Source organism: Stylophora pistillata, chromosome 5 (genome assembly GCF_964205215.1).
Source record: "Stylophora pistillata chromosome 5, jaStyPist1.2, whole genome shotgun sequence".
Classification (NCBI taxonomy): domain Eukaryota; kingdom Metazoa; phylum Cnidaria; class Anthozoa; order Scleractinia; family Pocilloporidae; genus Stylophora; species Stylophora pistillata.
Window position 1 is genome coordinate 22,025,338 of NC_142523.1, and position 16,655 is coordinate 22,041,992.

The window sequence follows — 16,655 nt, forward strand, 5'->3', positions numbered from 1 at the left end:
TATGAGAAAGTCAAAGCAATGTTGTCTAGGTTCTTAATAATCAAAATTGAGAATCGTACAGCAACCAATACCTTTCTGTTTCAAAGCGGAGTTTATGGCATCAACAAAAGGCATACAACTGTGATTAAATAATGCCACCAGTTTGATCAAAGCTAACATCGTGCTCGGACACAAGCTTCTTTCGCTTTTTCTCGCCCGATGGTGCTCACCTCCCACCGACATTTAATGAACATGTTCTCTTATTTCAAACTAAACTCCAAGTACGTCAAATTTACCGTTCTGCCTCACAAATAGGTTGCGTAAAATTGGCTCTTCTATAAACTTTCTCACGTCTCAGTTTTCGATGGAAAAGTAAGCATTCACAAATTATATAATTTGAGAGGTTTGTTTTTCCTAGTAATAATTTGACAGAATGTTACGCCCAATGTTTAAAAAAAAAACCGTTTTATTAGTCATAACTATTACTGACATTTTTCAAGAGCTGAATTTCAAAACTAACAGCTTTTAAGAGATGAATGGGTACATCGCCGAACTTTGTAACTTGAATTGCTGGCCCAACATCTTTCTGTTGACTTGTTCGAGACAAAAACCTAAATTGTGTTTCTAGCACAGCTAATCGGATCTTACTTTTAATTAATTTTTCATGGTAATAATTTCGAACTCGACTGGTATTCGACTTAGCGCCTGCATAATTGATTTCGGCGAAGCTTCTGGTATTACTGGAGTATCTCACAAAAACCATATGTAAAACAACGAAAACGAACTTCAAACAGACACACTGCCTGCGGAGGCAAACTTTTTAAGCAGAAAAATGCATTATTACATAAATCTTCGATCGCATCTGTTGCGTTGTGTGTTAGTTTTAAACTGCCTTTTAGCAAAAGGGAGAATATGCAGTTGGCGAGCAGCAAATTACAACAACGTCTGGGAAGGTAAGGATGGAATCATGCTATACACTACCGTAAGCTGTAGAAAGTTAGTGAGGTGCATAAGTGTTGTATTATCTTTTGTTTAAACGTGTTTGGAATGACACGATTAACTAAACTAATGATATTACGTGGGTATTCTTACCATGCGCTAATTTATTTTCAAACGGGTTTTCCAAATCACTCGAGATGGTAAAGCTGATTATTTTGTTTGATCAGAACATGGTTAGACCAAGGGGAGAACATTTAGTCTGTAGAGCATAAAAGTGACAGTTATGGAATTCAAAGTAATTTATTTTCTTACAGTTTTTAAAAAGCCCTTTTATTGGTAAAGCTGTATTTAATCAGACATGAAAATAATTCAGACTGAAGAAAATTGAACAATTACACGAGATAATGCCAATGGGATGAAGTAATTCTAGAGGTTTCTAGCTTCTTTTGTCACAGTTCAAGCTTTTTCATCCTTGGTAAAGCTGCGGTGGTTTGAAGTGAAAGGCCATGAAATATTAATATTAAAGGCAAAACTTTTAAATCAGCATTTCTGATAACCCTTGCCGAGTAGTTCTTCGCGCGTGAAAATTAATTGAACCGACGGGAACGAAGTCATTATTCGTGCTAGCGGAGTCCAATATTAAAGGAAATTTTCATGGTAGTGGCCGACAAAGTTAAATGTGCTAAATCACAATTGCTTTGACAATGAAGGATAATTCAAGGCTTGTTTGTAACAAGATAATCTTAAACATAGTAATTAATTCTCGGCTGTTTTCACCGAATAAGCCCGACCGAGTAAGCCCGACCGAAATCTAGTCGGAATCGCACTCGGGCTTGACTGGGTGTCCCTCGTGGAAAGGCGCCGAAATCTTCCAAGGGATCCCACAGGAATCTTTTTCAGTTTTCCTCAAGATGCACGTTAGACTCTCGGCGTGGTCTGGTTAGTTTTGCTGTCGAGACAAAAGTAGAGACGAAATTCGGTAAGCATGATCCCATCTTGTAAGTTAAGTCCACTTTTCGACGCTCCAAGATGTAACTTTTTTGAACAAGGTAACATAACGTTTGCCAGTTTATATATACCTAGTTTGACAAGTTTAGCGTTTCTAACAACCTAATATATATAATACTATTTGTGATTTGTGTGTTTCTTACTTAGGTATTTTATCTTATCTTTTTCACAGGATTTGCTTTGGAAGGTCATATCATTGCCTCGCTTCAGGTTCAAGACATTTTTGAATGTTCGTTCGCGTGCTTTAAGGATTCTCGTTGTCGATCTTACAACTTCCGGGTTCCAGGCCCTCCTCACCTTTGTGAGCTGAGCCGCGAAAGTGTCTATACGAAACCTGAAAATTATACGTTGCATGGGGATATGATTTACTATGATGCTGGAAGGGTAAGTAACAGCCATGCTATGAACGTTTAAAGGTTATGGATCTTAGTTATTGACCAGTAAACGGTGTCTGTAATCAAGGAAATGGCCTTAAAGAATTTCGCTAGAGAGGTAAACGCTATTCATTGAGGTACAAGATTTTCGTGACGGATATATCCCATCACGCGGTTCAAACTTGTCTTTAAAAATCAACGACTCTTCCTGACATCAGAGCCTTTGCATGGGTTATTCTTCGATTTCTTGTGTCAAGGCCCAATCGAACTACGAAATTTTAAATCGATTAGCTCTGAGGACAAAAATGGACCCAGTCCACAACGGCCTCTGTTTTGAAAGCAAGGTCCCCGGACGAAGCAGCTTTAAAATGATCACTTCCAAATGATAACTTTCATAGGGGCACTGAATTCTTTCAAGATGGTGGTAAGACGCCATCTTAAAAAAAATCGACAAAAAATACCTGAGAACGAGGTTGGTTATTCCTTGTCAATTGACATCGTCGTTTATCATTTCCACAGAGCGCCGGGTGTTCATCTTCACCATGTCATAATGGCGGTAGATGCGTTTCCTTATGTAGATTAGACATTCCGTTCAGTTTTGTTTGTGACTGCGATGTCCTTCATACAGGTGACATGTGCCAAAACTGGACAGGTGGGTATCGAACACCTTCTTTGCACGAGGATTTTAGAGACTGGGCACTAGTGTAATACGCTAAGAATTCTGGGATTATCAAGTGCACAAGTGACTGAGAATAAAGAAATATATCAATTGGGGAATTATTAGTTGATCCAATACCAAGTTCTCCGAACTAACAGCTGAGCAGGAGACAATTGCCCTAATTAGTGCGTGAACAGGAGAAAATCGCGTTAATCAGTGGGATCATGGCGTTCATTAGAAGTTTTTACACGACGTGATCCTTTTGTGCTATTTGCGATCGACCATTTTCGTATATATTAGTTATAGTTTAGTATTCTTTTCGTATTAAGCTTTTTTCATTCCTCAGAGAGTTTGTTTCGCTTAAGGTTTGGTCTTGTAATCAAGTGAAATAGAATAAAATGTTTTTTTGGTAAACAACAGCATAAGAATTATATATGGCAGACAGTAAGGAGAATTACCAACTACATCTGAGGAGTAAAGGGTTAAAAGTTACATACTACATTTCGACTGCGCCTGTCCAGCAGAAGTGAAAAATCGAGCGAGAAGATTAATGCCTGATTTGGAATTTCTCCCTCGTTCAAAATAGGGACTAATAGATGACATTGAAATCTTTTGTAATCCAAATTGCTTTTGTGTTATATTTCTCATTTATGACTTCGCCTTAAAAATTGTGTGTTCACAGAAAAGTCCAAAGACTACGATTTGAAATTCCAGGCGAAAAGCTTGTCCAACAATGTCAGCATGGCCATTTTGAATGAGCCCATTAACGCCTTGACGTTCTGCATCTGGTTTCAAACAACACAGACAGGATCATTCGGGCTCGTAGGCGGTAACGTCGATCTAGTTTGTGATGAATATACGCGGTGTAATTTCTCCTTAAAAGGTGCCAAAAGGTGAGAATATTAACTTCTAAAAAATAATTACTGTATATAAAGCTTACTTTCCCTAGTGTAGAGCAGTTTTCACTAAAGCGTCAGAATTAATCCACGACTACATTTGTTTTGCCGCACAACTCTCTTTGATTGGTCCATAAAACTCGTGCCACATCTGGGACAATCAATCAACTCGCTGTATTAATATTGTTTTTTAGGTTTGAGTTTATTCGTGTCGTGATTGGTTAAGTATCTGGTGTCAATTAATCATTCAATCAATCAGCAAAGAATAGCCAATCAAAAGTAATTTTCATTTTATTCAGTTCTTATTAAGCGAGCGAGAGGTCTGTATGGGAGAATCTTGACCGAGGTCGCCAGTACAAACCGAACGCAGTGAGGTCTTAACCAGCGACCGAGGTCAAGATTCTCCCATACAGACCGACCTAGCTCGGTTAATAAGATGTTTATTATATGGCTGTGTCTTCTATGCCAGTTTTTTTATATTCTTTGTACTCTTTTTTTCTAGACCGGTCTAGATGCCGGTCTAGATGAGAAAATCTAGATCGCTTTCAATATTGATTTCAGTCAATCAAATTCATAAATTCGGTAGTTCCCAGTCCTTGTGAGACACAGCCATATAATAAACGTAATTACGATACTGTATCACCTTGGTCTTTACTTCTGCTCATGGCGAACGCTCGACGCGTCCGCCAATTCAGCGTGTTCGTAACTTTTTTTAGTATTTGTTTGGAAGCTCGTGCGGAGAAGTCTTTTATTTGCATATTGAGATCTTCGAAATTTTTACAGGGATTTTTACAACGCTCCGTTAAACAATGGGGACTGGCACAGCATCTGCATCACCTGGCAGCAGTCAAAGCGCACCTGTGCGGCGTACATCGACGGAAAAACTAACAAACAACGTACATTTACCGACTGCAGAGGAAACACTGAGTTTGAATTCAGCGGTAAACCATTAGTGTTGGGTCAAAGTGTGAATAGTAAAGGAGAATTTCAAGAAAGCAAGTCGTTTACTGGCAGCATTCATGGAATAAACATGTGGGACTATGCCATGGAGGAGAATGAAGTGTTCAACTTGGCTACAAGTTGTTCGAGTCGCGTAGGTAATGTCGTCAGCTGGCCGCTTTTCAGAAATGTTCTGGAGGGCAATGTTACTTTGACAGAAGGGTCACTTTGCAAAGGAGCTGGTAAGTCATTAGTAACCTAGTGGTAAAAATAAAAATCACCTGAGGGGGGGTGGGGATCAGAGGATTTTGGCTGTCTGACAAGGCGATTCAATTGATATCCCTTGAGGCTAAGTGGTTTTCTAATGTCCCCGCTCATTGGCAGTCAATTTTCTATAGAACTCCCTTAATCTATGTTAATATCGACTACCCCCTCCCCCCTCCGTTCTCCCCACATACCAAAATCCTCCGCTAAACATTTCATGGATGGGTAAACCAAAATGAAGAAGGTTTGCGTTGCTGAAAGCTCGGTCATTTTAACGGAACTTAGCTTGTAAGGTTGTAGTTGCTACGGAATACAAAAGGGCCGTGTGGCTATGGCGCGGGCGCGTTCAAAGGCCATCACTGAAAGAATTAATAGTCCACGGTATTTTTGTTGCTATGAGTTCGAAATCTCTAGGGAATATTACTAGTAGAATTTGTAAGACAAGAAATCCTGGTGCTATTGGGTTGAGAAGAGACTGGATCTAGACTAGAAGCAGTTCCTCTTTTCGACGAAATCCTTAGCGCAAGTCAAGAAAAATCAGCGAAAAAAATTGATGATAGTACGCCGTGCGATACTCTAGAAGTGAGGTTTCTGAGTTCTGCACGGTGCACTGATATCGATTCTTTTTCGCTGAATTTTTTGTCTCGCGCGACGAACTTCGCTGAAAAGGAGCGAATTCTCCTAGTCTTTCATGAATCTAACTCCCGTTTTCAGACTTCACCACTTAGGGCTTTTATGCGCTTCGTATGTATGTCAAAACCACACCCATATTGAAAGCAATGGTTACATATCATGAGTTTGGACCTGGATTTGGTGGGCAAACACACGAACACAACCCCACAGAGGTTATAATCTCCTCTACCGCTGTGTTGGAAATGTCACGCAACAACACGGGGTAGAGAGCTACGTTGCGTTACATCTCAATAACAAGCTGTGTGAGTGGTTTGACTAAGCAGCACACTTACCTTTCGTTAAGTTTCGCGAAGAAACTATGTTTAGAAGAAGGGAATGAATGTTCTTCATATTCTTATATCTTTCTGTATTTTATTCACTTTCGTTTTTCCTTTAGATCTATCTTCCAAAGTCTCTCTGAGATTTCCAGCCGTGACAGCTGTTGATCGGATAAAATATTCTGGATCACTACCCTCACTCCAAGCCTTTACTCTCTGTCAGTGGACAAAAATCGTCTTCATGCAGTCAGAGTCCACTTATTTTAGTTACGCTAACAATGAATCCCCAAACGCTCTTTTTCTCTTGCTAAGGAAAGACTTGACGATCAGAATGTTTATCAACAACGTTAAGTTGTAAGTATATCTCTTAACTCATTTAATTTTCAGTCACTTGATTTACTTTCGATCGTTTAAAGAAAGTTATTGTTGTTGGACTTGACTCTTAATGAGAAGATTAGAATATATCAACAAAGTTGAAATGGTAAATTGGCCACCGTTACGATTATAAAAGCTGACGTTTCGAGCGTTAGCCCTTCGTCGGAGCGAATAGGGGAATTGTGGGTTGTGTGTGCTTTTAAAGGCAGAAAAAGGAGCTACGTGATTGGTGGGAACATGGCAACGAGAAAAACACGAATAAATTAGTGGCATGAAAAGCGTTCGTTGATACCTGTGAGATTTAGACTGCCGGTTTGAAAGATGAACAAAAGCTCATCTTTCAAACCGGCAGTCTAAATCCCACAGGTATCAACGAACGCTTTTCATTCCACTAATTTATTCGTGTTTTCCTGGTTGCCATGTTCTCACCAATCACGTAGCTCCTTTTTCTGCCTTTAAAAGCACACACAACCCACAATTCCCCTATTCGCTCCGACGAAGGGCTAACGCTCGAAACGTCAGCTTTTATAATCGTAACGGTGGCCAATTTACCATTTCAATTTTGTTGATATATTCAAATTATTTCGTTAACCCCACCGACGCAGCCCCAAACAGTTTCTTTAGAAAATATCAGTCTTAATGAAAAGATCTAGGATTGAGGCCTGCTGGTGTCGAGTGGTCCGAGGAAGGAATGAGTCGAAAATTAAAAGTCAATGCCTTAGTTCGTTCCTGGAAAAGTTTTGAACCAGGATTGCATTGATGGGCATCCGATGCTGCGAGTGAGAAAGACCGGCCGTACTGCAGTTGTTTTTATCACCATTTCCTCTCCTAAACTTCTCGTAGCACAGCCACTTTCGCTTCAAAGTGCACACAAAACCGACCCTACGCAAGCTATGTTGCTGCTGTTGAGGTGATGTGGTATATCTGGAGATTGTACTTTTTAGGACTCTTACCCCATAGAAGGGTATTTAAGCCTTGTGGAGGGATTGGGGAAGGGGTTGCCGTACTTAACCGACTCTCTCTTCTCTTCGTTTCATTTTAGACAGATATACAGGGCTCCTTTACTTGAAAGACATTGGCATCATGCTTGTGTCACGTGGACGAACAATGGAGGTGAGCTCAAGGTTCATATAGATGGCTCTTTGATAAGAGTAGAAACCGGATACAGGAATGGCGATGTTATCCACGGAGGTGGGATTCTTATTCTCGGTCAAGATCAGGATAGGCTTGGAGGAAGTTTTGTCGCGTCACAATCGTTTGTCGGCTTCTTGAGTCACTTAAACTTGTGGAATTTCGTGGTGCATTCTTTGGCTCTGGTTGACATGGCAACGGGATTTGGTACAGAGAATGGGAACACTGTGATCTGGAAAGACGTCATACAGAGTCAGGCTTATGGTCAGGTTGAAGTTATTCCCATTTCCCAGGATCCACTGACACGTGAGTATTGCTGATTGTATGGTAGTTAGAGTGCCCAGGTCCCTGATAGAGTTGCAGGACGTGCGCCTTTCCGTCCGTGGGAAGATTTGTGACGAGTTTGGGAGAGGTTTGCTGGGAGTCTGGCACTAATAATAAGAGCCCACAAGGTCGCAACTGTTCTTTTCATCACCTGCGTTCGCCCCAGAACGCAGCACTCTGGTTGGTGATAAATGGCTGGTCGTGTCATTTTTAATGCCACAAAAATAATTTTTTTAGAACTGTTATTAAAGTAGCACTGCTAATATAATCGGAATATTTCTTTTCTCTGAAGGTTATATTAGCCGAGTCTTGACTTGTTTGGTCTCCGTGATTGATTATTTTCTAGTTCGGTCCATGACTCAGTCTATTTTCAATTTTTGCAATGCCTCTCGAATGGGGTTTCGCAATAAAGTGTAGTGCACTAGGCTTTTTGGAATAAGTTAAAAAGAATACATAATGTATGTGTGTTTGCTCTGACAATCTTCTTTTCTCAGCTGGCGGAACAAAATTATTCGTAAAGGTTGTAAGTGGTGGCGGCGACGCAGAAAGAGCGTCGAAGCCGCTGAAGGAATGGGAACTAGTGAAGACATTGGATGCTTGAAAAAGGTGTTTAAAAAAATGGGGTAAACTCTCCGTGATCAGGGTGAACTATTGCAATAGGGCGAAACCCCTATAAACCCCGGGCCCCATGTTCAATGAATATGAATGTTCACTGAAGAGATTGCTGTTCTGTTCCAGGTCCAAATATGGACTTCAAGTATGTTTTTGCATCACAAACCAACAAGTCATATGTCCAACTTTATGACGCTACTACAGACGAGACCATTGTGAGGTTCTCTGCGTGCGTATGGGTGTCTGTCAATCAAACAGTAACGATGTCGTTATTTACCTACAGAACAAGTGAGATGCTAAATGCTATCGGAATGCGGCCCAGACATAGCGATTCGGAGTCGTTCACTGTCATCGTCAACAATAAATTTCTGTGAGTAAAATACCCCTCTACTGATGTAATTGCGACTATGCTGTGAAGTCACTACCTTTACGAGTTCAATTGACTTTATGGCCCCCCATAGAGTTGGATCACACCATCCTGTCCCCAGTCTCTTTCGAATTCTCGAGGGAGGAAGAGAGAGGATACTGGAACGAGGTTGAGAGTAAGAAGGGTTAATCATATTTTAATCCCTTACATCGTAGCATCAGTATCCATATTCTCCAAACTGTTCTCTTCACATTTCCTACGATGCCGACAATAAGAATGTGTCAAACAATCGAGAGCTTTTTTAGTTGGTGGTCATTTCCTTTATTCTCGTGACCTTAATGTGTGATTCAGGGGCGATGTTGTAAGGGAGAATCAGATGATTTTTTTCTCCCATTTTCACTGCATTATAGGCATGTTGACTATGACAACTTCTTTGGGAAGACTGGGTGGCAGCATATTTGTGTCACGTGGGAAAATGGCGCAGGAAACTGGAGGTTATACGTGAATGGGGAAAGTGTCAAAAGTGGTTCTGGTCTCCAGCCTGGCGAGGTAGTATATATGATATTCAATTGTGTAAATATATCTCGTTTTTCTATTACATGATAACGATAATAACATTAATAACTAATAATAATAATAATAACTTTTATTTCTATAGCGCTCTTATCCTATGTTCAAGGCGCTTTACAACCTGTGCGGGGGACTTTAACAGACTGCCAGTGGCAGTTTACAATCAACAAAGGCAAATTTTTTACAGATTCCCCCTCCCCCCAATTCCCAGTAAACAGGCCAGACCACATCACAGTAATCTCGTGATGTGGGTTCTTTAAAGTCCCCTGCCTAATCAAATTATCTAATTAATAGATGCAAGAGACGGGACCTACGGTTTATTCGTCCTTATCCGAGAAGACCAGAATGTCTATCCATGTCTTGATATTATAGAAAGGTAGCACATTCTGCTCAGTTATTTTAAGACCGTGAGTGTTGGTCCGGCCGGGGCTTGAACCCTCGACCTCCCACACAACAGTCCAGCGCTCTAACCAATTGAGCTAACCGGGAGGCGGTTACATTTTGCAAACGGTGTTCGAGACCTGGCAAGGTGCTCTTGGGCAAAAAAACCTTTACTTTCACATTGCCTCTCTCCTCCCAGGATAATATTTGAATGCCAACCATTGATAAGGAAGTATGATGAGGCTAGTCCAGTGCAGGGGGGGTAGCCCTGCACTGGACTAGCCTCTCATAAGCTCCTGCTCAATGGGCCATTTACCTTGAGTACAGACTCAACCTATACCTATAATTTGTTTTTGTATGACTTACTAAAAGAGACCTTTAAATTATCAGGAAATCAAAGGAAAGGGTGAATTATTGCTCGGACAAAGATACAAAACTGATGAAGACGTCTTTAAAGAAGGGCAAGCTTTTGTCGGGGAGATCAGCCATCTAAACATTTGGAACAGGACGCTGTATACGGCCACAATCCAAGCAATGTATCAAGGATGCGATTCAACGGGAGGAAACTTTTTCGACTGGTCATCGTTCCTTTCCGGTCACGTGGTGGGTCAAGTTACCAGGGAGACGTCGGCAGAATGCACGTTTCCAGGTCTGTAGGTTGTCTTTAAATTGTGTGCCTTTCGTCAAGGGACATTGGTATTGTGATACAGATAAAAACACTTTCCTACCTTTTCTGAGGTTTACTTGGTTACGTTTAAAGGTAACCTAGGCAACAAGATCTCGGCTTAGGGCTTCGGAAAATAAAAGGTACTCTCCTTTCAATTGCGGCTTTAGTTGTTTCATTTCTGTCATTCTCTTATTCATCTACTAGTTATAGTATTTTATGATGCATGATGCATCAGATCTCCTTGGTCGATATCCAATATTTTTAACACGTTCTAAAGCCGAAATTGAGAATGCAATTTTACAAAAGGTTTCAAAATTAAAAATAGCGCATTCTCTTTACGCTGGTTTCCCTTTTCAGACGAACTAATCCGATCCAAAAGAAATCTCTTCTGTGAGGGAATGACGAAGGATGGATGTTCATCTCCTCTGTATGCTCTGTTTGACGGAACGGAAAACTCAAGAGCCAAGAAATGGAGATGTTACTTCTCGGACGCTTTGAAGCAGGACAACTTTGGTCTGTTAGCGTACGACTATGCGAAAAAATCAACTTGTTACATAACAATTTTCGACCCAAACTTTTATCACGTTACATGATTTAATCTACGGATGGGGTTCAGATCAGTACCTGACCACTCCAAATGGCCCGGGTTAAAGTCCAAACAAAGGGTGTGCCAAAGAGGGGGCCACCAGGTACACGTTACCCCTCTCTCTCCCTCTCTCCCTCTCTCCCTCTCCCTCTCTCTCTCCCTCTCCCTCTCTCCCCCTCGTCCTTCAAGGAAAAATGATTAGTAATGAAAACCATGTAAAACTTGCATGATGCAATATCAGTTACCAGTAGAACGGAAGGATAGTCATTCTGCAAAAGGTCGTTTCTCCTCAATTATGATCGAGTCTTTAAACAGGAGCACAACGATTGTGAATTGAACAGCATGAAGTCGAGTGTTTTGATTACCCTGAATTTTAATTGAAGTGATTAACTCTCAACAACAGGACAAAATAGCGGTCACTTTCAGTGTGAATAAACTTACCTTGTCCAATTTCATACCCAGGGTCTCTCGACCTTCCACCATTAAAAGACTATAGAAACGAGGTTTTTACTCAGATCAGAGCCTCCCTGTTTACCATTCGCCGCTTATATTACAGATCTATAATATTCTGCCCATGATATGGAGCCTTAAGAGCGATCTGAAAGAAAAGATTTGTAGCTGGCATTTATCATTTTAATATAGGGAAAGCAGCGCTCAAATCAACGGAATTTGATAGTGTGGGCAATAATAATAGAATTTAAATTTTAAAATTCGAAAGAGGCTCACGCTAATTTGTTCCATGATTTAAGCCGCTGATCCTAAGCAGTCTTTATTACTTACTGTACACTTATTCGTCGATCAATTCCAAGTTTCAACATCCCCTATGGGCAACTTTTGAAGATTGGCTTGTTTGAATCCCCCCCTCCCCCCCCCCCACCTCCAGACCAAAATTGCATTCAAATGCCCTACTCAGTATCTAACGTTTCTATGTGCGATCAACGAATGTTGTAGAATTTGGCAAAGTCTCGTGTTAGTTTTTGGTACAGCTGTTGAGTTTTTCGTTTGCAACCATCATTTTACGATGTGTAAATTGTCAGGTCATTTCTCACAAAAGCAGACTCTATACGTATAACCTCCTCCACAAGACACGTGTAAAAAGACTAAACACTTCCTGTTTAAATGTCCTACCCACCCAAATAGGGTTAAAATTCCCCTTCCCCCGAGCGCGGACGACAGTCAAACGTCCGCGGGTTGCTTGGGGGCATGTTGAAGCTCTAAATTGATCGTTGCATAAATGAGTCTTTATAATTTTCTTAATGAACTCCTAAATTAAAACTAATGGTGGGTATTGAACAGGATCTGCTACGTTGTGTTTGTAAAGCAATTACCTTAGCTTACCTTCATGTCACAAATCAGTTGATAGGATTACATAAAAATGTCATAACTTAAAACCTCTACTTCAGAGAAAAACAAAGAAAATAATATCCCATTATTTTCTCTTGTCCAACTATAATGCTGGAGGCCCTTTCCTAGGACTTTAAAAAACAAAAAATTATGATGATAGCGCCCTTCTGGGCTTCACAACACTTTATGGGGGACTTTGGCCAAACTTCATTTAGCAATTTTGCAATTTTCTAAGGAAATTCTTGCAGATGCCCCCATTCCAATTTTGGCATCAAGTTCAAACCACAACACTAGGGGCTACATTACCTAGCCTTTGCGAGAAATGCATGGGTTCTTTGACGTCTCTTGGACTTTCAGTTTTATGTGAGGAATACCAAGATTTCAACAAATTTAAGTAAATATTCAGTTGTGGACACAGGGATTTGGGTAAGAAACAAGACTGATTTGAGAGGAGTGACAAGGGTGTAGCCAGGAATTTTTGAAAGGTCACACTAAGTCAATCAAAGAATACTCGCCACAGGATTTCAAGTTGTTTGCTTAGAAGCTTAGAAATAGGCTTACAAAGGGGGGGGGGGGCAGGAGCACCCCAGGACCCTCCCCCAGCTTCCTTATATCCCTATATCTCGCATCTCTCCACACCCCTCCTGTGACTCTCTCCAACCCTTCTATACTGCTCCCAAACCTCTCCACAAACTTGTTAACCCCCTTATGATTTCCCAGGGGTCCTGTTTCACTTATATTCTACTTAACTTACGAAGTTTTAGTGCTAGCATCAAAGAAAACCTACATCATAGTATTCAAGGAGGTATACAGTTTTATTTTGATAAATATAGAGCCAACGATCGATCAAAACATAACAGCAAAATCTTTGAGGCAATCCTTCTTGTAATGATTAATCTTTTTTTCCAACTTGAGCTTTAAAACCCATTGATATGCCAATGTTTACAATATTTCATTCCTTCCTGCTTGGCATCGATAGTGTGTCATTGGTGTGTCAGCTGATGTGTCTGTCAACATGTTAGCCAGCACATCGGTGGCCATGCAACCTTGATTTTCTTCAAATTATGCAAACACGACATACCTTGTTCTTCAGATGTTCTCAGTAGTAAAAGTATTTTATAAGAAACTGAGCATATTATTTCTACAAAAAATCAGGAATATCAATCTATTAATTTTTCTTTGAACAGTATTTAAAGATCAGCTTTGGTATTTATTATTTTAAGGCAAGAGAACTAAAAAATTTAAGACAAAGATCTATAGACGTTGACTCTCAGTAGTTATTAGAATTTAAATTACCCCTGCTGTGTTCTATTAAGACTGTCATACAAGAGGTAGTGAGAATTAAGGAACCTATTAACTAGCCTTTGGGAGAAATAAGATTGTTCCAATTCAATACCACATTCTCTGGATTGGGCAGTAATAGAGAAATATATCATCATCAATTAGGAGAACTAGCTTTCAGATACAGGGCCCATACATTAGGATGTAATGATGTAGATTTGTGCTGTTCAAGTTAGGTAGGAAAGTTAGCGACACACAATTTGTGAGAATTTATCAAGAATTATAGGGCATGGTTTACAAGGAAAGTAGAGTTGACAAATGTCATCAAACATAACTTCTTTTAGGCATTTTATATTTTTTTCTAGAACTTCCTCTCTTTTATGCCTTTGTTCTGTATCTGGGACTAGTTTATGGCAGTTTAAATAAGTCCATAATTTTCATATTTTTTTACAGTATTGCATAATTTAATTTTCCCCATGCATTCTTTGCTGGATCTGCAGCACGAGAATCACAGAGAAGATATGTGAGTGTGACAGGGTCGCTTAGGCTTATTTTCTACTTAAAACATGTTTGTTCTGTTTATTTTATTTTCTGGAATTTTAGTGATTTGTCAGTAATTTTAGTAATGTGTTAATTGTGTTAGTAATATGTTAACTGTATTAGTAATGTATTAATTGTATTCCCCACTCCAGAAACTATGAGGAATCTGGGCACGAACTTGACTCGTAGGGTATTTGTGGGATCGTTTGGGCGGACGCGCGAAACTTCAAAATGACGGCAGAGAAAGCCAGTTTTTCCAAAAAAGTTGTTATTATCGAAGAAGACATTCCCGGAGCGAAGCTTCGTCGGGAAAACGTTGAAGAGTGTACTGTACCACAGCTTAGACGATGGCTGTTGTGTAGAGGAGCGAAAACAAGCGGCAAGAAAGCCGATCTTGTCAAGAGGTTTGCTCAGACGATGTTTTTGTTATTGATCATTTGTCAGGGTTTGTTATTTTGAACTGTCCAGCTTAAATTAATAGGAAGGCATCGCTTGCTTTACGGTTTATTTTAGATATAACGACTATGTCAAGGGAGGCCTTCATTTAAAAACCTTACGAGATCCGGATGGAGGTGTGCATCTTGCGCGAAAGAAAGTCTTACTGGGTTTAATAGATGAAGTAGACCCTCCACATGTTACTGATATTTTCCCTAAGGATGGTTTCCATGAGGATCTTACTGATTTGCCACATGTAAATTTTGGTACTCTGTGGAAGTACATGATCGAGTCCTCCAATGCAAAGAAGCAGCTATCGACAGCTATCACTTGTGAGCAGCACATCCTCCGTCTGACAGAGATCACTTTCTCACAAAGGGCCTTCGGAATGGACTTTCTTTACAATTTTTTCGGAAGAAACACGCTTTAAGATACGTCTAGTTTCCACATGCTTAGACCATGGAAAAATCGAAGGTAAATGAAGCCTGCTGCGCTTATGTCCACCCTCAAAGTGATCTCCACAAATACGTGTAATATCGGCGTCGATTTTTAATGTTGCATTACGAATTAGAATTTTGTACTGTCTTCGTATTTTTTTGTCCTTTGGAATTCGGTAATACGAAAGCTCATCCTTGGTTCTGTAATTATTCGTACATCCAGGAACACAACAATTAGCATGCTTTACCATTTTTCCTTTGGTGTTTTGCGAAAACTTTCCTTGCTACCGCCATTTTGAAGTTTCGCGCGCCCACCCAAACGATCCCAGACGACCCTACGAGTCAAGTTCGTGCCCAGATTCCCAATAGTTTCGGGAGTGGGGAATTATTCATTAACCTGCCCTTGTCCTGTTTTGTAAGAGTAAACACCGATTTCCCTTATGTAATTCCTGTTTAATTGACCGCTCCTAGCCCATATTTGGTTTTAAGTTATTTTTACCTTTTGCTGTATTTTACTATAAGTTACAATCGTTTGTTAGGTAAGTTCAGTTGATTTGTTACCTTCCTGAGAGTACCCTTAAAGCGGATTCTAAGCTATACTAGCTTTTGGTATGTTTAAGTATTTTATGTTTGTTTGAGCCCTAAGCTTAGCATGTAGTTGTTTCCATTTGTATTTTTGTAGTGATTTTCGGGTTAGAATTTGCTTAGTTTAGCCACATATTCCTTTTATCTTACTACTGTATTTTATTTATTTGCTCTGACCTTTGTCACACAGCATGTAATTTCTCTGCTATATAAACTGCAATTGTTTTCGTATTAGCAGCTGTAATATTTTGCTTACCTGCTTCCAATTCATTGTTGCTATGATTCCTGTGTTTTCAGTACCAAATTATGGGTTCATTACACTAGTAATTTCAATTTCCCCTTTCACTGTTTTATACTGTATTAGCTCAAGTTGTAATATTAAGCCTAGCTCGTAGTCTTTGTTGAATTCATGCCTCGTGTAGCAATCACTATTTTTGATAGTTTCTGTCACACAATTTCCCGTTTTCAAGTACTTTGTTTGTTTCCTTTCTTTTACTGAATTATTTCTGTCTGTAGGTTATCCTTTAGTGTTAAGTACTTTCTCCTAATTCATTTTAATCTTGTTACATCATTTAGCTCATTGGAGCTTTGTTTTCTTATTTATTGTTTAGTGTCACTCGTTCCCGTTTTTTTTTTTTTTTTTTTGCAACGTTGCATCTGTTTGCTGTGTAATAAACTTGTAAATCTTCCCTCGGATCTTTTGTTCTTACGTCGACTGTTTTGGCCGTCTTACATGAGGACCAAACTTTGAGATTGAATTCTTACAATGCAGGAATTCTAATTATTTATTTGCTATAATTTTTAGTGCTAATAGCAAAGAAACCATATGGCATAGTATTCAAGGAGGTATATAGTTTTAATTTGAAAAATGTAAAGATCGAGCTAACAATCAATCAAATCATAACAGCCAATCTTTGAATCAGTCTTTCTTGTATTGATTTAACTTTTTTTCCAAAATTTGAGCTTCAAAACCCAGTGATATGCCAATGTTTACAATATTTCATTTCTTCCTG

The 16,655-nt window shown here is 39.7% G+C and overlaps 1 protein-coding gene across 1 annotated transcript; it reads left to right on the forward strand.

The window, feature by feature from the left end:
* The first annotated feature begins 58 nt into the window (after window positions 1–58).
* LOC111343986 (uncharacterized) lies at window positions 59–12,852 on the forward strand. The gene is made up of 11 exons (XM_022951191.2): window positions 59–932; window positions 2,099–2,310; window positions 2,820–2,952; window positions 3,641–3,851; window positions 4,638–5,035; window positions 6,127–6,361; window positions 7,425–7,819; window positions 8,576–8,819; window positions 9,227–9,365; window positions 10,158–10,416; window positions 10,792–12,852. Exons 1-11 carry the CDS (start codon window positions 812–814, stop codon window positions 11,025–11,027), a joined length of 2,583 nt encoding a protein of 860 aa, XP_022806926.2. The 5' UTR covers window positions 59–811; the 3' UTR covers window positions 11,028–12,852.
* The last annotated feature ends 3,803 nt before the right edge of the window (window positions 12,853–16,655 follow it).